Source organism: Salmo salar, chromosome ssa18 (assembly GCF_905237065.1).
Source record: "Salmo salar chromosome ssa18, Ssal_v3.1, whole genome shotgun sequence".
Taxonomy (NCBI): domain Eukaryota; kingdom Metazoa; phylum Chordata; class Actinopteri; order Salmoniformes; family Salmonidae; genus Salmo; species Salmo salar.
The window spans coordinates 20,845,054-20,872,792 of NC_059459.1; the positions used below are offsets into that span (position 1 = coordinate 20,845,054).

At 40.4% G+C, this 27,739-nt stretch overlaps 2 protein-coding genes across 8 annotated transcripts in view; both read right to left on the minus strand.

Moving 5' to 3' along the window:
• Window positions 1-19,678: 19,678 nt before the first annotated feature.
• gnrh3 (gonadotropin-releasing hormone 3) lies at window positions 19,679-21,144 on the minus strand. 3 transcript variants are annotated; one of them, XM_014154459.2, is made up of 4 exons: window positions 20,905-21,144; window positions 20,573-20,715; window positions 20,215-20,295; window positions 19,679-19,907 (listed from the first exon to the last, which is right to left on the minus strand). In XM_014154459.2, the coding sequence occupies exons 2-4, from the start codon at window positions 20,708-20,710 to the stop codon at window positions 19,878-19,880; spliced, it is 249 nt and encodes an 82-aa protein (XP_014009934.2). In that variant the 5' UTR covers window positions 20,711-20,715; window positions 20,905-21,144; the 3' UTR covers window positions 19,679-19,877. The 3 variants fall into 3 exon arrangements, with proteins under 3 accessions (XP_014009934.2, XP_014009933.2, NP_001117139.1); XM_014154458.2 differs by having other exon boundaries at window positions 20,573-20,727; NM_001123667.1 differs by having other exon boundaries at window positions 19,686-19,907; window positions 20,901-20,940.
• Window positions 21,145-22,545: 1,401 nt separating this feature from the next.
• Window positions 22,546-27,739, minus strand: part of LOC106577029 (protein tyrosine phosphatase receptor type E) — a 57,589-nt gene continuing 52,395 nt past the window's right edge. For all 5 annotated transcript variants that reach the window (XM_014154690.2, XM_014154691.2, XM_014154687.2 and 2 more), the window contains 4 exons: window positions 26,495-26,620; window positions 26,113-26,264; window positions 24,920-25,055; window positions 22,546-24,718 (listed from right to left, as the gene is read on the minus strand). In XM_014154690.2, the coding sequence (XP_014010165.1) occupies window positions 24,644-24,718; window positions 24,920-25,055; window positions 26,113-26,264; window positions 26,495-26,620 (489 nt within the window). In that variant the 3' untranslated portion in view covers window positions 22,546-24,643. The remainder of the gene's footprint in view (window positions 24,719-24,919; window positions 25,056-26,112; window positions 26,265-26,494; window positions 26,621-27,739) is intronic.

The following is a 27,739-nucleotide window of genomic DNA, read 5'->3' on the forward strand; positions in this document are numbered from 1 at the left end:
ATATATCAACGAATTGGTGAGGGCACTAGAACAGTCTGCAGCACCCGGCCTCACCCTACTAGAACCTGAAGTCAAATGTCTACTGTTTACTGATGATCTGGTGCTTCTGTCCACAACCAAGGAGGGCCTACAGCAGCACCTAGATCTTATGCACAGATTCTGTCAGACCTGGGCCCTGACAGTAAATCTCAGCAAGACAAAAATAATGGTGTTCCAAAAAAGGTCCAGTTGCCAGGACGACAAAAACTAATTCCATCTAGACACCGTTGCTCTAGAGCAGGTATTCCCAAACTGGGGTACGTGCAATGCCGTCGGGGGCACGGCAAATAATGTTTCTTTTGGCTTTTTTTTCTTCACATGTTCAAACAGTTCATTTATATTTTCCAACGGGGCTATACATTTGGGTGAGGTTTTCTTCTCACCTGAGTAGCCTCGTTTCACTGCCAAAAATAAAATTAAACCATCTAGTGTTCAGCAAAACAACAACACAAATACAGGTAGCCTAGTCAAATAATTAACATCCAAACACATTAACCATTACTCTCTCACAGGAATTCCACTAACGGTCCGTATGTAGCCAAATGTAGCTACTGCTCATGTTGGTATCTGTACTGATGGCACAAAAGCCATGACAGGGAGACATAGTGGAGTGGTAACACGCATGCAAGCAGTTGCTCCCGACGCCACTTGGGTACACTGCAGCATCCACCGAGAGGCTCTTGCTGCCAAGGGAATGCCTGACCGCTTGAAAGACGTTTGGACACCACAGTGAGAATGGTTAACTTTGTTAAAGCAAGGCCCCTGAACTCTCGTGTATTTTCTGCACTATGCAATGATATGGGCGGCGACCATGTAACGCTTTTACAACATACAGAAGTGCGCTGGTTATCAAGGGGCACGTTTTTTTAAATTGAGAGACGAGTTTAAAGTTTTCTTTACTGACCATAATTTTCACTTGTCTGACTGCTTGCATGATGACGAGTTTCTCACATGACTGGCCTATCTGGGTGATGTTTCTTCTCGCCTGAATGATCTGAACCTTGGATTACAGGGACTCTCCGCAACTATTTTCAATGTGCGGTACAAAATTGAGGCTATGATTAAGAAGTTGGAGCTCTTCTCTGTCTGCATTAACATGGACAACACACAGGTCTTTCCATCATTGTATGATTTTTTTTGTGTGCTTACGGACAATGTCAAATATGATATAGTGAAGCACCTGAGTGAGTTAGGTGCGCAATTACGCAGGTACTTCCCAAAATGGATGACACAAACAACTGGATTCGTTATCCCTTTCATGCCCTGTCTCCAGTCCACTTACCAATATATTTGAACAAGAGCGCTTCATCAAAATTGCAACAAGATGTTCTATGAAAATTGAATTAAATCAGAAGCCACTACCAGATTTCTGGATTGGGCTGCACTCAGAGTATCCTGCCTTGGCAAATCGCGCTGTTAAGACACTGATGCCCTTTGCAACCACGTACCTATGTGAGAGTGAATTCTCAGCCCTCACTAGCATGACAACTAAATACAGGCACAGACTGTGTGTGGAAAATGATTTAAGACTGAGACTCTCTCCAATAAATCAAATCAGATCAAATCAAATTGTATTTGTCATATGCCCCGAATACAACAGGTGTAGACCTTACAGTGAAATTGTTACTTACAAGCCCTTAACCAACAATGCAGTTTTAAGAAAATACAAAAAAAGTAAGAGATAAGAATAACAAATAATTAAAGAGCAGCAGTAAATGGTGGGGCTATATACTGGGGGTACCGGTACAGAGTCAATGTGTCAATGTGCGGGGGGTCACCAGTGTCGAGGTAATTGAGGTAATTATGTACATGTAGGTAGAGTTATTAAAGTGGCTATGCATAGATAATAACAGAGAGTAGCAGCAGTGTGGGGGGGGGCAATGCAAACGTCTGGGTAGCCATTTGATTAGCTGTTCAGGAGTCATATGGCTTGGGGTAGAAGCTGTTTAGAAGCCTGTTGGACCTAGATTTGGAGCTCCGGTACCGCTTGCTGTGCGGTACCGGAGCTTTTTATACGTAAGATGGTTAAATAAAGAGCAAAATTATTGATTATTATTATATTATTACTTGTGCCCTGGTCCTATAAAAGCTCTTTGTCACTTACCACGAGCCGGGTTGTGACAAAAACTCACACTCATTCTTCTGTTTAATAAATGTATCATATAGTGTGTGTGTGGCAGGCTTACAATGATGGCAAAAAACGACATTTGAGAGGGGGTACGCAGCTGTAAGTTGAATGTTTGAAGGTGTACGGGACTATAAAAAGTTTGCGAACCACTGCCCCAGAGCACACAAAAAACAATACATACCTCGGCCTAAACATACCGTAAGTGCCACAGGTAACTTCCACAAAGCTGTGAACGAGCTGAGAGAAAAGGCAAAAAGGGCCTTCTATGCCATCAAAAGGAAAATAAAAGTTTACATACCAATTAGGATCTGGCTAAAAATACTTGAATCAGTTATACAAGCCTACCAGACAAGCTAAATTACTTCTATGCTCGCTTCGAGGCAAGCAACACTGAAACATGCATGAGAGCATCAGCTGTTTTGGACGACTGTGTGATCACGCTCTCCGTAGCAGATGAGAGTAAGACCTTTAAACAGGTCAACATTCACAAGGTCGCAGGGCCAGACGGATTACCAGGACGTGTACTCCGAGCATGCACTGACCAACTGGCAAGTGTCTTCACTGATATTTTCAACCTGTCCCTGACTGAGTCTGTGATACCGACATGTTTCAAGCAGACCGCCATAGTCCCTGTGTCCAAGAACATTAAAGTAAAAGTAACCAGCCTAAACTGACCTGTACGACTCATGTCTGTAGCCATGAAGTGCTTTGAAAGGCTGGTCATGGCTCACATCAACACCATAATCCCATAAACCATAGACAGCACTCCACACTGCCCTTTCCCACCTGGACAAAAGGAACACCTATGTGAGAATGCTATTCATTGACTACAGCTCAGCGTTCAACATCATAGTGACCTCAAAGCTCATCACTAAGCTAAGGACACTGGGACAAAACACCTCCCTCCGCAACTGGATCCTCCTGTACTCCCTGTTCACTCATGACCGCATGGCCAGGCATGACTCCAACACCATCATTAAGTTTGTCGATGACACAACATTGGTAGGCCGACAACGATGAGACAGCCTCTAGGGAGGAGACCTGGCCGTGTGGTGCCAAGACAACAACCTCTCCCTCAATGTGATCAAGAAATAGGAGATGATTGTGGACCGAGCACGCCCCCATTCTCATTGACTGGGCTGTAGTGGAGCAGGTTGAGAGATTCAAGTTCCTTGGTGTCCACATCAACAACAAACTATCATGGTCCAAACACACCAAGACAGTTGTGAAGAGGACACGACAAAGCCTATTCCCACTCAGGAGACTGAAAAGATTTGGCATGGGTTCTCAGATCCTCAAAATGTTCAACAGCTGCATCATCGAGAGCATCCTTCAGTTCTGACTTAGAATATGTGGACAACTATAAATACCTAGGTGTCTGGTTAGACTGTAAACTCTCCTTCCAGACTCATATTAAGCATCTCTAATCCAAATTCACAACAAAGCCTCTTTCACTCATGCTGCCAAACATACCCTCATAAAACTGACTATCCATCCGATCCTTGACTTCGGCGATGTCATTTACAAAATAGCCTCCAACACTCTACTCAGCAACGTGGATGCAGTCTATCACAGTGCCATCTGTTTTGTCACCAAAGCCCCATACACTACCCACCACTGCAACCTGTATGCTTTTGTTGTCTGGTCCTCACTACATATTTGTTGCCAAACCCAGTGGCTCCAGGTCATCTATAAGTCTTTGCTAGGTAAAGCTCCGCCTTATCTCAGTTCACTGGTCACCATAGCAACACCCACCCGTAGCACACACTCCAGCAGGTATATTTCACTGGTCATCCCCAAAGCCAACACTTCCTTTGGCCGCCTTTCCTTCCAGTTCTCTGCTGCCATTGACTGTAACGAATTGCAAAAATCACTGAAGTTGGAGACTTATATCTCCCTCACTAACTTTAAGCATCAGCTGTCAGAGCAGCTAACCGATCGCTGCAGATGTACACAGCCCACCTGTAAATAGTTCATCCAACCAACAACCTACCTCATCCCCATATTTGTTTTTGTTTTTCTGCTCTTTTGCACACCAGTATTTTTACCTGCACATCTATCACTCCAGTGCTAATTGCTAAATTGTAATTACTTTGCCACTATGGCCTATTTATTGCCTTACCTCCTTACTTCATTTGCATACACTGTATACAGATTTTTCTATTGTGTTATTGACTGTACATTTGTTTATCCCATGTGTAACTATGTGTTGTTGTTTTTGTCGCACTGCTTTGCTTTATCTTGGCCAGGTCGCAGTTGTAAATGAGAACTTGTTCTCAACTGGCCTACCTGGTTAAATAAAGGTGAAAAAAAACAAAAAAACGAATCTTGACTGGTTGCATCACTGCCTGGTATGGCAACTGCTTGGCCTCCGACCACAAGGCACTACAGAGGGTGGTGCGTCTGGCCTGGGGCAAAGCTCCCATCCATCCAGGACCTCTATACCAGGCGGTGTCAGAGGAAGCTCCTAAAATTGGCAAAGACTCCAGCCACATAGACTGTTCTCTCCGCTACCACGGCAAGCGGTACCTGAGAGCCAAGTCTATGTACAAGAGGCTTCTAAACAGCTTCTACCCCCAAACCATATGACTCCTGAACAGCTAATCAAATGGCTACCCAGACTTTTGCACCCCCCCACCACGCTGCTGCTACTCTCTGTTTATTATCTATGCATAGTCACTTTAATTCTACCTACATATACATATTACCTCAATTACCTCGACTAACCGGTGCCCCCACACATTGACTCTGTACCGGTACCCCCTGTATACAGCCTCGGCATTTTTATTTTACTGCTGCTCTTTAATGAATTATTTGTTACTTTTATTTGTATTTTTATTCTTAACTATATTTTACTCAACACTTATTTTTCTTAAAACTGCATTGTTGGTTAAGGGCTTGCAAGTAAGCATTTCACTGTAAGGTCTACAGTTGGGTCTACACCTGTTGTATTCGCCGCATGTGACAAATAAAATTTGATTTGATTTGAGAACCCATTGCCCTTTATGGTTGTGAGGTCTGGGGTCCACTCACCAAACAATAATTCACAAAATGGGACAAACACCAACTTGACTCCGCATTAATTTTTTTTCCTTTTTTATATAACGTTTATGTAACTAGGCAAGTCAGTTAAGAACAAATTCTTATTGACCATGACGGCCTACCCCGGCTAAACCCGGACGACGCTGGGCCAATTGTGCACCTACAGAATTCTACAAAAAATATTCTCTGTGTACAACGTAAAACACCAAATAATGCACGCAGAGCAGAATTAGGCCGATACCAGCTAATTATCAAAATCTAGAAAAGAGACGTTAAATTCTACAACCACCTAAAAGGAAACAATAACCTTCCATAACAAAAGCCACCACCTACAGAGAGATGAACCTGTAGAAGAGTTTGCTAAGCAAGCTGGTCATGGGGCTCTGTTCACAAACACAAACAGACCCTACAGAGCCCCAGGACAGCAACACAATTAGACCCAACCAAATCATGAGAAAACCAGAAGATAATTACTTGACAAATTGGAAAGAATTAACAAAAAAAACTGCGCAAACTAGAAGGCTATTTGGCCCTAAACAGAAAGTACACACTGGCAGAATACCTGACCCCTATGACTGACCCAAACTTAAGGAAAGCTTTGACTATGTACAGACTCAGTGAGTATAGCCTCACTATTGAGAAAGGCCGCCGTAGGCAGACCTGGCTCTCAAGAGAAGACAGGCTATGTGCACTCTGCCCACAAAATGAGGTGGAAATTGAGCTGCACTTCCTAACCTCCTGCCAAATGTATGACCATATTAGAGACACATATTTCCCTCAGATTACACAGATCGACACAGAATTTAATTATTTTTTTTGATAAACTCTCTTATCTGTTGGGTGAAATACCACAGTGTGCCATCACAGCAGCAAGATTTGTGACCTGATACCACAAGAAAAGGGCAACCAGTGAAAAACAAACACCATTGTAAATACAACCCATATTTATGTTTATTTATTTTCCCTTTTGTACTCCTACTATTTGCACATAATATGACATTTGTAATGTCTTTATTCTTTTGGAACTTTTGTGAGTGTAATGTTTAATGATCATTTATATTGTTTATTTCACTTTTTTTATTATCTAGTTCACTTGCTTTGACAATGTTAACATATGTTTCCCATGCCAATAAAGCCCTTAAATTGAAATTGAGAGAGTCAGAGTGTGTGTGTGTGAGAGAGAGAGAGAGAGAGAGAGAGAGAGAGAGAGAGAGAGAGAGAGAGAGAGAGAGAGAGAGAGAGAGAGAGAGAGAGAGAGAGAGAGAGAGAGAGAGAGAGAGAGAGAGAGAGAGAGAGAGAGGAGCGAGAAGAGCCTGGACCTGCTAGAGCAGTACTGCCAGACCTGGGCCCTTGCAGTAAACCCCAAAATGACTAAAATAATGATTTTCCAGAGAAAATTCAGATCTCAGGGAATTAGAAAGACCAGAAGATCCAGATCTCAGGGAATTAGACCAAAGTTCTCAACTGGTACAAAATATATAGAGTACTGCACACACTACAATTACTTAGGTTTAAAAATAAGCTCAACTGGACACCTTAATGAGGCAGTGAATGAACTGAGAGAGAAAGCATGCAGGGCATTCTATGCCATTAAAAAACTAATTCAAATTGAAATACCTATTAAAATTTGGCTAAAATGAATTAAATGTGTCATTGAACCAATTGCACTTCATGGCAGCGAGGTGTGGGGTCCACTTGCAAAGCAAGATTTCACCAAATGGGACAAACACCCATTGAAACCCTGCATGCAGAGTTCTGTAAGATTCTCTTACATTTCCAGAGAAAAACTACAAACAATGCATGCAGGACAGAATTAGGCCAATATCCACTAACAATAAAAACTCAAAAAAGACCAATAAAGTTTTGGAAACATCTAAAATACAGTAATGCCCTCATTTCATTACCAAGCTGAGCAAAGAAAAGAGTCCCCTCATCCAGCTGGTCCTGGGGCTGAGTTCACCAACCTGTTCTACTAACACACTGAAGCCTCAGGACCAGAACATCCAATCAATTAGAATAAACCAAATTACAACACAGTCAAAACAAAACTACATTACTTATTGGGAAACACAAGCACAAGCACAAGCACAAGGCAAAATGCAGTGCTATCCGGCCCTAAATCGACAGTACACCGTGGCAAACTATTTGACCATGATTACTGATCAAAACCTTAGAAAAACCTTGACAAAGTACAGGCTCAGTGAGCACAGCCTTGCCATTGAGAAGGGTAGACACAGGAAAACCTGGCTCCCTGTAGAGGAAAGGCTGTGCAACCACTGCACAACAGCAGCACCTGAGACAGAGCTGCATTTCCTGCCAAAATGTCAAAAATATAAAACAATTAGAGAGTGTCTTTTCCCCAAATTTGAAACCCTTATTCAAGGTTTCAAAGACCTCTCTGATGAGAATAGGCTATCCGTCCTGTTGGGGGAGGACGCAGAGAGTTGTGTGTTGGCAGCGCACTGCATTGCTGCCTGCCATAAAATGAGGGACAGTGTCTGACAGACCAACCAACCTGCACATGTCCTCTATGCTCATTGTTCAATGTATGGTTATTTTGACCCTTGGTTATTGTTGTTACTGTTTTCCCGTTGACAATTTTCATTCTTATTATTTTAATATTGTAAATATCCAAAGTAAGCTTTGGCAATACTATGTACATTGTTACGTCATGCCAATAAAGCAAATTGAATTGAATTGATAGAGAGAGAGAGAGAGAGAGAGAGAGAGAGAGAGACAGAAAGAGCGAGAGAGAGAAAGAGAGAGAGAGGGAGAGGGGGGAGAAATTATAAAGAGTGAGCAAGAGAGTTGTTGGAGAAACAGAGGGGGCAACCAGATTACCCAGCACACCTTGCTCACGCTCACATCAAAGCGGTACCCCCATCTGCCCGAGGCACAGTCCATCCCCCATGTCACTCCACACATCCTCCTGTTCATGTTGAATAATTGACAGATCTGTTTTACATGCTCAGCATTTGCTAGGACATGGCAGTGTGACTCCGAATGGGGCATGACTGGCTCCATCAGGGCACGGGGTAGACTGACTTCATTACAATGGAGGCATACTAATACTCTATGGGGCTGAATTCAATCAAACTTGCACTGGGGAAAGGTTGTTGTTACCATAGGAAGAGTAATACAAAAAATAAAGGTTACTTTGATTATGATAACAATTATTTGACAGGGCCCAGAAACATAAAAACTTATTTTACTTATAAAGTGCAGGTTTGATTGAAAAAACACAGAAAATATTTTATTCTTGGCATTTTAACATCATAGATTTAGCCGGTGGTAACTTGTGGAATCGACACATGCTGGAATATGGTTTTAACCAATCAGCATTCAGGATTAGACCCACCCGTTGTATAATGTGTACTTATTAATGATTGTACTGAACTTTTTGGCTGTCTCACAACAAAGACAGAATGTCCATGTATCGAAAAGCACAAAGACTCCCCTGCTATCTGAAGGGGATGACTGTGTTTGTGCCAGGACAATCTCTGAAGTCATATAAGCCATTAGCAGTCTGTCAAGACAGGTCTCTTTCAGGGTCTCTTAATACCAGTTAGAAAGTTTAGCGGAATCCCGTTGACTTTAGTGCAGTACTAGTTTCAAAAACTGGAATGCAACAGTGGATAAGTCGTTTTTGGCGTGCACGAAACAATACCACAATGCTAAGAAAATGATGGTTTAATAAAAGATTAGACTTGTTTCAACTGCTTAGAGGGAGAAAATGTGACCATCATAATTGTGTGATAGAGGGAATTAATCTAAAATCCAAGCTTTGTTGTTATTACTGTGAAACCAAATAGCATAGTTATATCCTGGGAATATGGACTTTAGGATTGAGATAGACAACTGCGTACACAGTACTCAGATCTTTTTTCCCCCTCAAGACAGCGAGGGAAGCCCTGACTGTTCATTTTGATCCTTTACCTTGACCCATGAAGTGTGTCGCCACCACCCTGAGGGTTTGGCTCAGCCCAACCTTTCCCACAGCCCCCTGGGAATGATCATCTCAGTGTGGGCGTTTACTACGGGCGCCAGACACAACACCATTAGCCACAACCCTACTGCTGCTCATTAGGACCCCGATCGATAGAGGCGACCAAAGAGATCGCCACCGCTGCGAAACCACCAGCCAGCTATATCACTGTTCAGAGTTATTATTGTAAACAGGAGTGTCCAAGACTTAGGGCTGTAAATGAGGAAGGTTGACTTGAGTAAGTGAATGACTGTAGCTACCTTAATGAGAATATATACACTACTCTTGTGTGTTATGGTCTGCAAAAGTGTATTGGCACCCTGCAATAAAAGATGGAAGTAATAAGTAGGTGTACTGGTCTCCTGTCTTGTTTATGGGCTTGGTATGTCACATCGTTAGGAAAAGAGAAAACTAGGCTGAGATTTAATGTGTTCGCACATTGTGGACAATGCGCCAATTAAAGGTAATTTCCGATTGAGCTGAAATATGCAGTGTTTACCATGCATGTCGACAGGGTTATATGGATTGAATCCTGGCCCTAGTGAGAGTGCCCAGGACAGTAGTCTAATAATCCCTGGGAATATATGGATTTCATATGCCATGAACAAAGTGTTTGTAAAATTATCATTGGAGATTATTATTTTTTCATGATGATTTGAATTATTATTGTTACAATGGCAGTCATTTGTGTATTTCCAATGGTAACATCAAATGTTCAGAGATACCGGTCCACAAGGTGCCAGTAAGAAGAAAATGAACTACCTAGTAGCTTTATAAAATAATGATTATAGGATCTGTTTTGTATTAATTTCTCTATTTATTTTTCTTTAACTGAGAGCTGTGGACCTATTACTCACAGGAAGTAGTAGATAAAATAAGCTGATCCTGTATTCAGCTGAGAGGTGAATCATATTGAGGCAAAATTGTGAAACTAAGAAAAAGGGGAGATGTATTGATTTTTGGTGGAGCCAGGGAAAGAAAAGAGAGGGAATAAAGAAGTGCTCTTTGGCCGATGTGTCCAAATGATGTCCAGTGGGAGCTGCTTAATGGTGGTGGAGGGGTGAGGGGTGGATAAGGGGGTGCGGTGGGGGTGACGAGGCAGGTGCCTACCCTGACTAAGGCATGGAACTGCCCTCAGGCTAGGGCTAATGGTATTGGCTGAGCTTACTATAAGCAGCTCTCTCCTAATGGCCAACTATGAGTGTGCCACAGGACAGACAGGTATTGATTGGTTCAAATGCTCTTGAGTTGACAACAGCGAAAGTGAAAACCTTTCAGGCATATATAAACTCCCAGCAAATTATGTCATGCAAGGTAATTAAAAACAAGAGCTTAGAGTACATACACTCATTAAAAGTGCATATAATCTTTCATCTATCACATACACACACACACACAAACACGTACGTACGCACACACCATACACATTCTCTCTGTCCTGAATTAATTTGTCTTGTTTAAAATGAACGTCCTCTACTTTTTCACACTGACATCCTAGGTTACCAAGCTATCCTTGAAGAAGTTACATTTGCCATCTGTGAGAACCTTGAGAAAACAAGCACTCTAATACAAATAATTAAAAAGCAAATTGTGTTTTTTTATTTGATGAATGTGTATTCCTTTTATACTCAAACAGTTATGGATTGTTCCACATATTGTAGTGAGTTGGCATAGCGTATCTCTTTGAAAAACAAGCAGTATACAGGTAGGCTTATATTGTACATGGAACAATAACATATATGTTTGCTTTGTTGCCCCCCCCCCCCCCCCACACACACACAAAAAAATGCTGTGTACAAGCTTTTCTCTTATTCACAAGGGGCACTTTCCAGACTGCTTGAAGCGTCTGCTTTGATTGCATAATTCCCCAGAGAAGAACAACACAAAACAAAAATACTGACTGAATTCAGACCTATAATATACCGAACAAATAACAAACCAGCTCTACTCTTCGAATCCATGGTTCCTAAAGAGAAGGAATTGGAAACTAAATTCTAACTTGAAAGCTTTGCTCATTCTGAAAGCACTGGAGAATAATCACGTGATCCAAACTTTCCCCCCCTCTGAAAAGCATATAGGCCATAACCCAGACTGTCTGTTGCCTAATAGGATCAACACTGTGATACAAGCCAATAGGATAGAAAGCTCCACTATTACTGTAAGTCGCCTTCCTAATGTCACATGTCACATCAAGACAATTTAGCAGATCAAAATATTGGGAATAGTTTGGTTTCTGGGAAACAAAACCACACCAATTTGTTTTGCTGATGCAAGATGTGCTCATGTAGGATAAAATGTAAAATATACATATATACAAAATATACATATCCATGTATGGTTTCCTCTGAACTTTCTCTATGTTGTTCTGGGAGTTGATATTTGTTTAAAAATGGGTGGACGGGGACACAATCAGACTGTGTTGTGTGAATGTATCTCACTAAAATGATTAGATAGAACATTTTGAAAAAATCTTACTCATTCTAAGGATAAAGCTTTTCTAAAAGCAGCAGTTTGCTCGTTTTCCATTAAATGCTCTTTCTCTGGCTGTTTGTGGCATACAGTGGAGTGCACTAGCTACATCGCTACTTTTTTCTTTACAGGGGCCCCTGGGCTCCCCAAGCAATAGGAGTAAATTGGAGTGCACCTGTTCCAGCTCCAAGATAAGCCATCTCCAGGGGCTTTGCTCTGAGTAAAATGAAGTGAGTGAAGAATACACAGAATATCACAGCATTAACCCACCAAGGTGAAGTTGCAGCCACTCTGGGGAATGGGCTCGTTTTGCACAACACCCAGTGAAATAATATCATCCATAAAGTCCAATGCTAGACTGGAAGAATGGTCTGTTCTCAGAGCACAGCGAATAGAGCTGTGTTTAGTGTTCTGAGCAAGGCATTCTGTTTTTCTTTCTATTGGCAAGCTGAAGTTGCAACCTCTGGTATAGTGGTAACAGTTTGGGTAATTTGAAACACGTTGGGACATAGAATCAACATACAACATCTCTAATGGTGAAATATTAATAAAAAAATGGTTCACATCTCTCATATTTCTGTACTAATACAAAATATATTCAAATGGGTTTCATTAGCTGTGCAAGGTCAACTGAGAAACGTGTCAGTGGATCTCGCCTTTTCTTCTCAGCAGCCTAGCTGCATGAGCTACCTCTAGAACTCCTTTCTTACAAGAAATAAAAGCTAGAACCCCAGTGTGCTATCTGAAGACCAATGGCCACAGATGGCTAGTATACAAAAAACACACTGTTGGTCCACACATAAAAGGAATGGATAATTAGAGGCCAGAATGTAATTCATCACTGCATACTGTATGTTTGATAATCCCATTCATTTTGTCTCCATATCCCCCTCCCCTATTAGCATCCCCCTCGCCCTCACCCCAGCACGGTTCCCCCCCCCCATCTTTGTTCCACTATAACACATTATCATTGTGTGGCTAATTGCATGGCTTGCCTTGAAGTCGGGTTGGAGACTCGTGATCTGGAGTTGAAACGTGGACAGGGATTCTGTCTTCCCTCACAGCTTGCAATATACTGCTAATTGCTGTGTAGCGACGGGCTAAAACATACTTAGGGGACATGCCATAGAGGCCAGCGTAGGTGGAAGAGTCTTGGGAGGAAGGTTTATGGCATGGGCCCAGTGTTAGATGTGGTGGGTCATGGGAATTGGTGTACCCAAATTATCACGTAAGTACTGTTACTGTTATGACCCATCTCTGAAAGGATCTAAGCGTGGTTTGGCCCTGGCATGGGGGCAGCCACACAGTCAGTAAGGGTAATCAAGCCAGGCACAGAGCTTCCCTCTAACAGTACAGGGACATTATCTAATCTCTGGTCCAAAGGCTGGCATTTCAAGATGAAAAGATGAAAGAGTGGGCAACAAGAGAAGGATATGTCTCAAAAGTACGAGGTCACCAGAATATACTAATGTTTCATTCAAAAAAGTTCATGTGATGATGATATCCCCCTTAATTCAGATTACATCATCAGTTCTACAGTACATTATTAACTTATACCCTCCAATGAGTCACAGCTTATAATGGGCATTAGGAAATGAAAAGCTGCACACGGTGGTAACAATGCCTCAAACACCTCAAACACCTCATCCGCTGTTAAGTGATCTCATACCATATATAGGAACTCTGGCACTACAGCTTGTTCTTAAACCTCATATTCCATTTGTCTAAAAGAGATTTCAAAATCAAACAAAATGAATTGTATTGTTATTTACAGTATACAGTACATCACAATCGTTTTGGGTCAATTCCTTCCACATTCTGCATGTTTCATGTCTGATCTACAGTGCATTTGGAAAGTATTCAGACCTCTTGACTTTTTCCACATTTTGTTGTTACAGCCTTATTCTAAAATGTATTTAAAAAAAACATCTCATCAATCTACACACAATACCCCAAAAAACAGGTTTTTTAAAATATATGCAAATGTATCACATATAAGTATTCAGACCCTTTACTCAGTAATTTGTTGAAGCACCTTCGGCATCGATTACAGCCTCGAGTCTTCTTGGGTATGACGCTAGAAGCTTGGCACACCTGTATTTGGGGAGTTTCTCCCATTCTTCTATGCAGATCTTCTCAAGCTCTGTCAGGTTTGATGGGGAGCGTTCGCTGCACAGCTATTTTCAGGTCTCTCCAGAGATGTTCGATCGGGTTCAAGTCCGGGCTCTGGCTGAAACCACTCAAGGACATTCAAAGACTTGTCCCGAAGCCACTCCTGCGTTGTCTTGGCTGTGTGCTTAGGGTCGTTGTCCTTTTGTAAGGTGAAACTTTGCCCCAATCTGAGGTCCTGAGCCCTCTGGAGCAGGTTTTCATCAAGGATCTCTCTGTACTTTGCTTCGTTCATCTTTCCCTCGATCCTGACTAGTCTCCCAGTCACTGCCACTGAAAAACAACCCCACAGAATGATGCTGCCACCACCATGCTTCACTGTAGGGACGGTGCTAGGTTTCCTCCAGACATGACGCTTGGCATTCAGGCCAAAGAGTTCCATCTTGGTTTCATCAGACCAGAGAATCTTGTTTTTCATGGTCTGAGAGTCCTTTTCATGCCTTTTTGCAAGCGGGCTTTTTGCAAGCGGGCTTGCGTGCCTTTTACTGAGGAGTGGCTTCCGTCTGGTTGGTGGAGTGCTTCAGGGGCGGCAGGTAGCCTAGTGGTTAGATCGTTGGGCCAGTAACCGAAAGGTTGCTAGATTGAATCCCTGAGCTGACAAGGTAAAAATCAGACTTTCTGAACAAGGCAGTTAACCCACTAGGCTGTCATTGTAAATAAGAATTTGTTCTCAACTGACTTGCCTAGTTAAATTAAGGTTAAAAAAAAGATGGTTGTCCTTCTGGAAGGTTCTCCTGCTCTATCAGCGTGACCATTGGGTTTCTTGGTCACCTCCCTGACCAAGGCCCTTCTCCACTGACTGCTCAGTTTGGGTGGGCGGCCAGATCTAGGAAGAGTCTTGGTGGTTCCAAACTTTTTCCATTTAAGAATGTGATATTGGGGCCACTGTGTTCTTCAGTGCTGCATAAATGTTTTGGTACCCTCCCCCAGATTTGTACCTCATGACATGCACTGTCAGCTGTGGGACCTTATATAGACAGGTGTGGGCCTTTCCAAATCATGTCCAATCAATTGAATTTACCACAGGTGGACTCCAATCAAGTCAAAGAAAAATCTCAAGGATTATTAATGGAAACAGGATGCACCTGAGCTCAATTTCAAGTCTCGTAGGAAAGGGTCTGAGAAAGGTACTTTTGTTTTTTTATTTGTAATACATTTGCAAACATTTCTAAAAACTTCTTTCACGTTGTCATTATGGGGTATTGTGTGTAGGTTGATGAGGGGTAAAAAATATTTGATCAATTTTAGAATAAGGCTGTAATACAACAAAATGTGGAAAAAGTCAAGGGGTCTAAATACTTTTCAAATGCACTGTATGTGCAAACAAAACAATGCTAACATACATTGAAAAACTACCACACATTAGGATGGTTGAAAGAATCTCACTGGTAAAGATAATATTTCCAAAACACAGATTTCATTGCCTTTAGCAGTGCCTTGCTGGGGTACTTTGAGACATATCCATCAGAACACAGCTGTATTCATTCATATTTCATACCTACTCCTTCTCCCAGTGCTTTAACACTGTTCTGTGATCAAAGGATAGAACTCGGTTCTCAACAGGAAGGTTCCCTGCCAGCATAGAAGGATAAAGGAGCCTAGTCTAGTGTAATAACTGCCGCATACCGTAGCAAATTCCTCTTGTAGCAAATGTCTGTCGTTACAGTAACTAAGAAAGGAAAATGTGTATTTACAGTACGTATTTTATGTACTTTTGTTCAGCCTAGCAAATCCTTCTGTGAAAACAGCAGCATGTGCCGCTCAAATGGATTGCAAGCGGAGCGCAACCCTACCTCAACAATTAAAAATACACTACACAACCAGAAGTATGTGGACAGCTACTCATTTAACATCTCATTCCAAAATCATGGGCATTAATATGGAATTGCTCCCCCCTTTGCTGCCTTAACAGCCTCCACCTTCTAAGGAGGCTTTCCATTAGATGTTGAAACATTACTGCGGGGACTTGTTTCCATTCAGCCACAAGAGCATTAGTGAGGTCGGGCACTGATGTTGGGTGATTAGGCATGGCTCGCAGTCAGCGTTCCAATTCATCCCAAAGGTGTTCGATGGGGTTGAGGTCAGGGCTCTGTGCAGGCCAGTCAAGTTCTTCTATACCGATCTCGACAAACCATTTCTGTATGGACCTCGCTTTGTGCATGGGGGCATTTTCATGCTGAAACAGGAAAGGGCCTTCCCCAAACTGTTGCCACTAAGTTGGAAGCACAGAATCGTCTAGAATAGCGTTAAGATTTCCCTTCACTGGAACTAAGGGGCCTAGCCCGAACCATGAGAAACAGCCCCCAGACCATCATTCCTCCTCCACCAAACTTTACAGTTGGCATTATGCATTGGGGCAGGTAGCGTTCTAGTGGCATCTGTCAAACCCAGAATCGTCCATCGGACTGACAGATGGTGAAGTGTGATTCATCACTCCAGAGAACGCATTTCCACTGCTCCAGAGTCCAATGGCGGAGAGCTTTACACCGCTCCAACCGCGGCTGCTCGGCCATGGAAACACATTTCATGAAGCTCCTGACGAATAGTTCTTGTACTGACGTTGCTTCCAGAGGCAGTTTGGAACTCAGTAGTGAGTGTTGCTACCGAGGACAGACACTTTTTATGCGCTTCAGCACTAGGCGGTCCAGTTCTGTGAGCTTGTGTGGTCTACCACTATGCAGCGGAGCAGTTGTTGCTCCCAGACATTTTCACTTCACAATAACAGCACTTACAGTTGACCGGGACAGCTCTAGCAGGGCAGAAATTTGACGAAATGACTTATTGGAAAGGTGGTATCCTATGACGTTGCCATGTTTAAAGTCACTAAGCTCTTCTGTAAGGCCATTCTACTGCCAATTTTTGGCTTTGTGCTCGATTTTATAAACCTGTCAGCAATGGGAGTGGCTGAATCCACTAATTTGATGTGGTGCCCACATACTTTTGTATATATAGTGTGTATTCTTCATGTTTTCAACAACATATACAACATGCATGTTGCAATTGGTTGAAGTGACAGCAGTTTGATTTAATTCTTTGTTTGATTTTGAGGAATGTTCAACTTGTATGATTGAAGTGCTGGATGAGGTATAGACCAGATTCATAATCGGACAGCTCAAGAGTGTCACCATGTGGGGAAATGTGGATATGACAAAACGTTAACATAAATATGTGGCATATTATGAAACCATTTTCATTCAGTGAGTAATTTTTTGGGGGGGCATAGTAACTACGTTATTGCAATGGTGCTTCGTTGTTCACAGTCCAAAGTATAACAATAACATAATCATTATTCTAATTTTTTCAGCACCGTAGTTGAAATGCCAAATAATATAGACTGTCTCATTAAATAGGCTAATGATTTCACAAAGTCCTCATACCCCCACATAACCTTGTCATCCCAAGTTCCTTGATGGATATCCTGACTATGAGATGCTAAAATCCCTTTAAGTACCCTCTGAAGTATCGAGACCTCCCTGGCATTTAAACTCTTTCTGAAGACTGACTTTGCTTCTCTCTATAGCCTGCGGGAACATAGTAGCCTACTACCCACATGAAACTTCAATTCATATTCCGTCTCACAGTTACCTCATGGGAAATTCACCAAGCTGTTAATAATAAGAGACATAATAATAAGTCACTTACTATGGAATACAACTTTATCATACACTCAATCTTAACTGGTCTAAATGATGAATGTATGAAAATAGCATATTGAGACAATATGTTATACTGTAGATAATCATCTAAACTGATTATGAAATTATGGATGTTTGTTGGATGTACTTGATTGACGGATACACTTCAATGAAATGCTTTAGCCTTGGATGGACGGGTTTTCAGACTCTTTTTTTCCTGAAGCTATTATCAAAAAAAAGTATTGTTTTGAAGATTAATAAATGGCACAAAGAATCAAAATGTATTGCCCTTCATAATAGTATTCCCTCCGAGCGAGGACAAGTAACAATGCACCATTCTACCTTCCTGTCCTTTCCCTCTCAATGCGCCAATGGATGTGACCTCCAAAGCTTGAACAATGGCCAACCAACAAGCACTTGGCTTTCCGCCACCATCACTAAAGCCCAATAAGGTTGCTTTCATCTCTGTTGTTATATTTAAAGATGACATCCTAGCCTGCCGGCCTCTACCATTGTCTCCACTATGATTATTTGCCAATGTTGTTTAACTCCGGTTGCAGGTCTTTGATGAAAAGGTCACCACTCAATTGGAAAACAGTCATTAGAATGCGGTGGGTACCATTCACCAGTGTGCATAGGGGAGCAAACTCTGCCGAGCTGGTTAATCAAAAGTTAATTATATAATTTTCATGCAGATGAGGGCAACATTGAAATGAATCCCAACACTCCAATCATTACCACAAATAAATTAATAAATAAATCCAAAATGCTGTAAAATGTTCAGGGACTAAGAGGTTGTAAACAATATGAAGTTTAATTTGAGGTAAACAAAGTGAATATCCACCAGGGGGTCTGGGAAGGAGAAAGTGAGGTTAAATCAAATTTGGAAACATAGATACCAGCTAAAAAAATGAAATAAAAATGCATTAAAAGATGTGCAATTAAACTGGAAAAGAAAGTTATATTTTTAAACAAGAGATTGCAAGGGGGATTTAAGAAGCTGGTGGCTACAACTGGAACAATATACAATGAATGTGTGGGTAGACAAACATATTTTAACCAAATATATATATACCACTAACCTGCCTCATGAACCAATTCTGTGTTACTTGAGTGAAAAAGTATGAAAAAAACTAAAATACATGAGCTGGAGAAACATAACCCAAGAATCACACTAGCAAAAGAGGCATAACTACACTATAACCATCAAAATCATAGATGTGTTTAGTTGCAATAGTTGGAGCATGTTCTCCAGCAACAAAAATGAGTAAAGTACGCTTTTAAAGTAAAATACATGTCTTTCCCCATCAAAGAAAAGTATTGCATTATGCAAATTGAACCATGAATATTAAACTAACAGTGTGAGCTATCACAAATGAGGAACCATTGTTCTGAAAGTGCAATGGAAAGTGGTTTCATTTCTTTCTAATTCTATATGCTTTTACGGTTCACCTTTTCCCAAAAGTACCAGTGGTCTGGGTTCATTGGTGTGCATCACAACCACGCGCTAACAGTGTAGGGTGTCCCTCGTGTCAGTACAGTTCATGAATCATGGGCCCCTAATACACTACGTGATTAGTACGGTACCCTGTCTGTGGGGCTTTGCCAGAAATTAGTTCTCTTTAAAACATATGCCCCTGCTAATTCCTTTCCTTGCCTGATATGCAATTCCAATTTTTATAATTAACAGCAATTTATTGAACGACATGAACGTTTTAACACATTTTCTTTTTGTGATGCCTATGGTCCTGGCAAAACTATGAGAAACATGTCAACCCTCATGACATTTCAGAATTATTTTTAACTATGCAAAATTAAATTATTCAACAAGTGACATATACTCTTACAGAAATTTGAGGTGAAACAAATGTCCTGGTATTGTGGATTTTCTCTTTGAAATGATGCATGACTGACAAGCAATAATCTATAATCTAATTACAAAAGGGACATAAACCCCTGTTTCAATCTAATAACACCATAGATGTTCTATAAATTGACTTAATTACCAGCTGTTGTTATGCTAAGATTGTTGTATCACAAGTTGATCATGCTTGTCGGTCATAGAAAAGAAATGCATGGTAATAATCAATTCATGGTCTGTCAACTGCACCTAAAAATGTGGACGGATCACGAATTGATTAATCCAAGATTGGAAATGACACTTAAGCTCCTGTATTGTAAGGACGTTCAATAGACACACAAAGATACTTCTCTTTTTGAATCACTCTTTATTACAATTTTACAGAAGGTTAAAGTGTTATACTTCAAGTAAATAACATCAATCTAAATGTGATGTTTGTTGGAAATGGACAGAACTGTAGTTGCTCCATCATTGATGTTGATAGTGATGCTGAATGTCTGCTTGATGTTGTCTTCTTGCTTCTTTTGTGAATAATGGTCTCACAGTTCTTTATTTATGGGGCATCCATTTCTTCAATATCTAGGGAAATCAAAGTGTTAACTTCAGAAGTCTGCTTTATGTTGTATATCTATATTATACTGATGTGTCAGGCATGAGCAACATTATCTCCCTACATTTATAGCTATCACTTCTCTAAATTCAGGGAAGATTTCCATTTGTCAGCCAATACTCTCATCTAAACATTTATTTCAGATACTTTGGTATATCGTTTACAACATATTTTACAAGGAGACAATTTAGCATCTTCAGATGAAACATAAATAATTGACCATTAGGAATACAATGAATACAATATCTAACCTAATAAATGAATATGACTACTTACTACATCATATGGTCTCAGCCTCTCTGAGACATGGGCACTTGTCTCCTCAGGAAGAGCCACTACACCTCCTGTGTCCATCATCTGGATAGCAATATGTAGGAGGAATGTGCAATAATATTACCCATATACCCTTTATGCAACACCCTTACAGAGTTTAATTAATATACATTGCCTATGTACTCTTGAAAAGGCCTCTTGAACAAATATTCCACACAAACTATCCCTATAAATGCTACATTTAAATGTTCACAGGTTTTCAAGACACAGTAGATTTCCTTAAAGGACAATTACATGCACAGTATGTACATGTAGACATAGTTACTTACAGTAGTTACAGGTAGAGGTAAATAGTACTTGCCTTGATGGTGGCCTCCAGCTCCCCTACACTTCTCTTCCCTCCAGGTAGCCAGCCATACGACCAGTGCTGAGAGAGAGTGACCTGAGCTACCAACGCCAACACCACCACCTGCACAACCGTTCTGTTGCTAAGATCCATGGGAGCTGGAAAGAAAGCTAGTGAAATACAAGCTACATGTGATAGTCAAAAATATTTATTTTTTACATCAAAGATAAGTTTGGGATCATCTTGCAATGATTACCTATTGAATATGCACAGTGTACAGTATATATGAACTACCCACAAATGCACATTAGTTAACAATTTTAAATATAGTTATATGAATCACATACTTTCTCCGTTCTGTATATTCCTTCATACACTGTGGTGGGAATAATCATGAGTCCCTTTTATAGGGGTCGTTAGACATGGAACAGTCTGTGTCATCAGGATTAGAATCCCTTCTCCACAGGTGTGACACACTAAGTGCCTAATGGACACTAAATGTCACTAACGGCACCTGCTTAGTGCATAAGCTTCAAACTGCATTTGATGGAAACAAACATATTTGTAATGTGTTAAGAGGTGAAGTCAGTGAACACTACCGTTCAACAGTTTGGGGTCACTTAGAAATGTCCTAGTTTTTGAAAGAAAAGCACATTTTTGTCCATTAAAATAACATCAAATTGATCAGAAATACAGTGTAGACATTGTTAATGTTGTACATGACTATCGTAGCTGGAAACTGCACATTTTTTATGGAATATCTACATACTTAGGCGTTAAAAGGCCCATTATCAGCAACCATCACACCTGTGTTCCAATGGCACATTGTGTTAGCTAATCCAAGTTTTTCATTTTAAAAGGCTAATTGATCATTAGAAAACCCTTTTGCAATTATGTTAGCACAGCTGAGAACTGTTGTCCTAGTGAAAAAAGCAATAAAACTGTCCTTCTTTAGACTAGTTGAGTATCTGGAGCATCAGTATTTCTGGGTTCGATTACAGGCTCAAAATGGCCAGAAACACCAGTCTCAATGTCAACAGTGAAGAGGCGACTCCGGGATGCTGGCCTTCTACACAGAGTTGCAAAGAAAAAGCCATATCTCAGAATTGGCCAATAAAAAGAAAAGATTAAGATGAGCAAAAGAAAACAGACACTGGACAGAGGAACTCCGCCTAGAAGGCCAGCATCCCGGAGTTACCTCTTCACTGTTGACGTTGTGACTAGTGTTTTGCGTGTACTATTTAATGAAGCTGCCAGTTGAGGACTTATGTAATACACTCTAATGTACTGTCCTCTTGCTCAGTTGTGCACCGGGGCCTCCCACTCTATTCTGGTTAGAGCCAGTTTGCGCTGTTCTGTGAAGGGAGTAGAACACAGCATTGTACGAGATCTTCAGTTTCTTGGCAATTTCTTGCATGGAATAGCTTTCATTTCTCAGAACAAGAATAGACTGATGAGTTTCAGAAGAAAGGTCTTTGTTTCTGGCCATTTTGAGCCTGTAATCGAACCCACAAATGCTGATTCTCCAGATACTCAACTAGTCTAAAGAAGGCCAGTTTTATTGCTTCTTTAATCAGGACGACAGTTTTCAGCTGTGCTAACATAATTGCAAAAGGGTTTTCTAATGATCAACTAGCCTTTTAAAATTATAAACTTGGATTAGCTAACACAACATGCCATTGGAACACATGAGTGATGGTTGCTCATAATGGGCCTCTTTACGCCTATGTAGATATTCTATTAAAAATCTGCCATTTCCAGCTACAATAGTCATTTACAACATTAACAATGTCTACACTGTATTCCAGATCAATTTGATGTTATTTTAATGGTCAAAAATGTTGCTTTTCTTTCAAAAACAAGGACATTTCTAAGTGACCCCAAACTTTTGAACGGTATGTAATGTTTGTAAATGAAACAATATCTGCTGGTCAACAAAAAAGTGACTTTGATACCCATGTTCTGCATCTTTTACAAATATTCAGAAATGAATGGCAAATTTGTTTATTTTCAATGCATTTAATGCGGACAGATTTTACAAATGAAATTTAAACTTCATACAGACTTATGACAAGAGATATACAGGAACAAGATGCTTGAGTGCTACATTATACCTCAATTTCATACTCTGTACACAAGACATATTCTAAATGTTCTGTATGAAGACCCTTATGTGATTACATAATCCTTACACTTGTATCTTTACCTAACAGGCTATGAATCCATAAATGTACCTTTGGCATGAAAAGGATAGTCCTATGGAGTGCCTTAACACTTAATAACTGGGTAACCAGGTAATTTGAATTTAAATTCTATTTATTTATGATCATTGCTAAAATATAGATTTCACAGTAAACTACAGCACAATGAAATTCAATAAAATAATCTTCCTGAAACTTCCATGAATCAATTGCTATTATCAATAACCCAGTTATTTAGTGATATGAGAGCACTGTGGCTATAAACACTTACCAAGCGGAAAATTGCTGCCTGGCTCTAAATTACACTTTTCTAGTTGAGAACTCTATACATTCAATACACATTTTGGGGGGTATATAAGCATTATAATCATTTGCCTTAATCCCAATCATGTTCTATACACTATAAAGATATCATGAAAATCTACTTATTTTATTGAAATCTTCTTCCTTTGTAGGTTAGTCTTGAAAAACATAAAACAATCTGCTGCCTTAGCTATGTATATTGAAGTTGAAGTCACTTGGTGACAATTTTAACTTGATCAGAACATTTTTCTAATCTTTGTATGGCACTGTTTCATTCAAACATGTAAATGCTGAAATGGTAGGTCCAATATAGTTTTAAAAAAAGATGTACAAAAGTTATTACAACCGTGTACATATGAACAGCCATTTGTTAGTGAGGTCAGATCAAAATTGCTGTTTGAAACAGATGGCAATTCAAAGTTGTCCAAATTGATTGTTTTCCATTGGATACTCAATAGACTGTTATGATGAAACTGACAACATACACACCAAATACTGAATGTTCATTTGTTAAGTCACTTGTCACAAACTCTCATGACAGGTTGTGTATTTTTCAACAGCAATAGTTCTACAGTATGTGCCATGGCTACAGTACAGACCACAGGCAACAAAAGGCAATCTCATGGTCATTTTTTCAACATAGACTATCAGTAAAACTCAAAATGTACATAAAATTCTACATTATATAAATAGAAAAAGATTATAGGCATAAGTTAATTAATACACACAGTATGTACATAATAACATACTTTCCAGTATTGTCTTGAGTCCGAGAACCTATTCAATTAAACCCTTCACACCGGTTTTGGTCTTACATTTTCAATTCAAAACATTTGACATATAAATGCTGAGGAGACAAAGCTAGTTGAAACATCCGTGACTAAATAGAGATAATAATACATTTTCATTTGGACTCTTTTTAACAAACAGACAGACAAGCAAACATATACAGGTAACTGCCAAAATAAAGGAAACACTAACATAAAGTGTCTTATTAGGGCGTTGGGCACCACGAGCCAGAAACAGCTTTAATGGACCTTGACATAGATTCTACAAGCGTCTGGAACGACCCCATTCTTCCACAAGAAATTCCATAATTTGGTGCTTTGTTGATGGTGGTGGAAAACGCTGTCTCAGGTGCCACTCCAGAATCTCACATAAGTTCAATTGGGTTGAGATCTGGTGACTGAGACGGCCATAGCATATGGCTTACATTGTTTTTGTGCTCATCAAACCATTCAGTGACCACTCATGCCCTGTGGATGGGGGCATTGTCATCCTATCGGGGCATAGCCATGGTAGCCAAAATAATGGATGAATATACATGACCCTAAACATGATGGGATGTTAATTGCTTAGTTAACTCAACCACACCTGTGTGGATGCACCTGCTTTCAATATACTTTGTATCCCTCGTTTCCTTATTTTGTCAGTTACCTGTATAATAAAATATGGTACAATATGTTTAAGTATTGTGGGTAAGTGCAAAGTGTAAAAAGAGCTCGAAAGAGCTTAGAAAAGAAGGTTCTGACAAAATTGCATATGTTACGTGGAAATATACATGGGTATATAGCAGATATTGTCATTTGAAATTGGCATAGTCTGAGAAAATGTCAACAAAATCTTGAACCACTCTGTAGCAGAAGTCATATTGTTCCTGAAACGACAAACATAGCAACGTGACCATAAATCACTTAAAATACAGTTGGCAAACCAATATTTGAATAAAGCGTCATTGTCAATCTTTTGAAGATAATTTGAATGCATTTCACCTCTATCTCATGCATTGAATCTCTATGACTAAATGGTATCCTACTATGAAAAACAATGTGTTTATACTACAATATATAATACCTACCACAGTCTGAACCATGTGTGGTCTCTTCATGCGTAAGCTCTTGACTGTCTGAAATACGTCCAGTAGGCCCTCTGCTTTCACCCGCTCCAGAATGTTACTCAGGGCGATGAATGTACCGGTCCGACCCGCACCAGCACTGAGAAATAAACCCAGGACAGAACCATCAGTATCTACAGCTACAGATACGCCTGCTCTAAAGCCCAGTAACTACCATTAGAGGACCTTTAATATGTGCTTAGAACTGAACGTGAGTCAGAGTATACTACATTCTGTACACTGTCAGGGGTCTACTAGTTCGCCATCATGCCGATTGCACTTCATTACGATTTTACAACATATTATGTATTTTACAGTGCTGGATTTCCTTAGTGCTCAACAACACAGGTAAGTTGTCTAGTTGGTGGTTGATAGGAGAGATCTCTAACAGTAGAGTTGATGGATCTATAGCTTCCTAGTCTCCCATTCCCCTAGTCATAGGGCTATACTGTGAACCCTACAGCTTACCCCAGTCTTTCCCATTTGTATTGAAAGAAATTAGCTGGAGAAAAGGTGACCTTTGACTAATAGTACTAATAACGCTAACACTAACGCGTCTGGTACCTCTCTCAGTCTCTTTGGATTGAGTCAGTGCTTACAATGCCGGCGAGAGAGGTAGACGAGAGAGGGGGGTTGTAATGGGCAAGCCCCCATTCCCAGCGGAGGAGAAAAAGCTTTAAAAAGCCCCTCTTTAGACAGGCCCTGATGAATGAATATGAGAGAGAGTGAAGACACCATTTCCTGTCGTTAGCTCATTCTATCAGATTAATCAAAGCAGGAGTCGTTGGAGATTTCACTTTGAGAGGTTTTAATTGACTGTGAATCAGTGGATTGGATCAATCCCAGCGGGCCGTGCTGCATTAGAAGTACTTCACCTGGAGCTATGTACGTTCTGATCATAGCTTTCACAGCAAAGTCTTTATAAAGAGTTGGGCTATAAAACAGAGTCTACAAAGGCTAAATGTACTGTATAATGTATTGAAACCGATATTACAGAGTGCCAAAAATGTAAAAAGTGATCTATATTCTTTGAAACATAATTTTGTGTTTGGTATGATCCTAATATTTTATGTCAGAAAAAAAGGTAAGTTGTAAGAGTGATGGGAGTGTTTTCCGGCTCCCAGATTTGGTTTGTGCTTACAGTACCTGTTCCTTACCTGCAGTGCACTATAATAGGGTGGTTTCCAGACTGTTGTTGCTGTCTCTGCACTGAAGCAATGATGTCGATCATTCCCTTTCCCTCTGCCGGTATTCCGATTTCAGGCCAGCCGTGGAAATGAAAGTGCCTGACGTGCCGTGACTGCTTTTCCTGGTGATTGGAAACATGTGTTTCATCATTACATACATTAGTATACCTGATAATGAAAAATAAACATAACATGAACTTGACATGCTCAAGATAAGACACAAATTGGGATAACAGAAAGCCACTGATTAGAGGACCAAACCCAGTCATCCACAAGGACAAAAATGACTTACATCACAAATAATATATTTAAAATGCACATCAGGTAGCTTTTTTATGTGAAGGAAACTCACTGGTCCATATGTGAGCACCATGTCCTTCAGAGTGAAAGTATCACATAGTGCATCCCCCTTCAGCTCCAAAGTGTAGTCTCCAAATGTCACAGTGCCCTCTGCTGGCCAGTACTGGAAACACTTGTCCTGGGGAAAGTGACAGATTGATGAAAGGCAGGTGTGTCAAACATATGGCCCACATATGGCCTTAAAAAAAATGTATTGCGTAGTAAAACTGCATAAGTGTTGCTCTCCACTTTCTGGAAGACTTTCTGGAAGACTTTTGAAATCAGTGGAATTCGAGTATGATACCTAAGGCGATGGAGAAAACACCGGTCTCCGGATTACATCAAACTAAGGGCAACCATGGCATCCGACAGGAGACCATCCATCCATGATGTATACGGGTAAGATAGTCTAGCTAGCTACATTTTCAGATATTACACGTTTCTAATTTTGTTTTTTATTTCAAGTTAAAGTGTACTGTAAGCTAGCTAACGTTAGTTAGCTGGCTAGCTTGCTAGCTAACGTTACGTATATGATCTTATTATTCATATCTTAGAGCCATTTGCTTTGCTAGTTATAGCCTAATGTGAGCTAGCTAACGTTGAACCTGGTTGGTTAGCTACCTGCAGATTCATGCAAGGTAGTAATGTCATGAGTTGAAATTATGGTCCACTGTTTAGCTAGCTAGCAAGCTACATGTCTTAACAAAAGACTCCACTACGCAAGTATCCATTTCAATAGAATGTCACTGCAACAACTGTTGATAAACGTTGGTTAGCTACCTGCAGATTCATGCAGGGTAGTAACGTCATGAGTTGTGATTATGGTTAATTGTTTAGCTAGCTAGCTAACTACATGTCTTAACAAAATACTTCACTATGCAAGTAATCATTTCAGCTGCGTTCGTAAATTCAGTCTGGCCATCTACTCCGATTTCAGAGCACTCTCATCTGAGCGTGCCAGAGCGCAGAATAACTGATGAATGGTCGGTGTCAGTAAACGTCAGCAATTTTTTTTAAACTAAATTGTTACCAGCAGCACAGTTAGTCACCAACATGAAAAGAGCCTAACCAGTTCTGCTAGGGCAAGTAAAATGGTTAGAGTTTGGGTGGGAGCTAAAGGGTAAGAGGGTGTGAACGATGCTGAATGGGTGTAGACAAAGAAAAGCTCTCGTACCAAAATATTCAAAAGACATTTTCTCAAAAGTGAGGTAACAAGTTTAGCAACTTTCAAAGCAGAATTACTTTGCCATTGTTCCTC

What these genes read in the sequence shown, in the direction of transcription:
- gnrh3 (XM_014154459.2), bottom strand. Translation starts at nt 20,710, where the DNA reads ATGGATCTTAGCAACAGAACGGTTGTGCAGGTGGTGGTGTTGGCGTTG. An exon ending in AGCTGGAGGCCACCATCAAG is followed by an intron (nt 20,296 to 20,572) that starts GCAAGTACTATT and finishes ATTGCTATCCAG; the next exon opens with ATGATGGACACAGGAGGTGT. An exon ending in GGCTGAGACCATATGATGTA is followed by an intron (nt 19,908 to 20,214) that starts GTAAGTAGTCAT and finishes TGATTTCCCTAG; the next exon opens with ATATTGAAGAAATGGATGCC.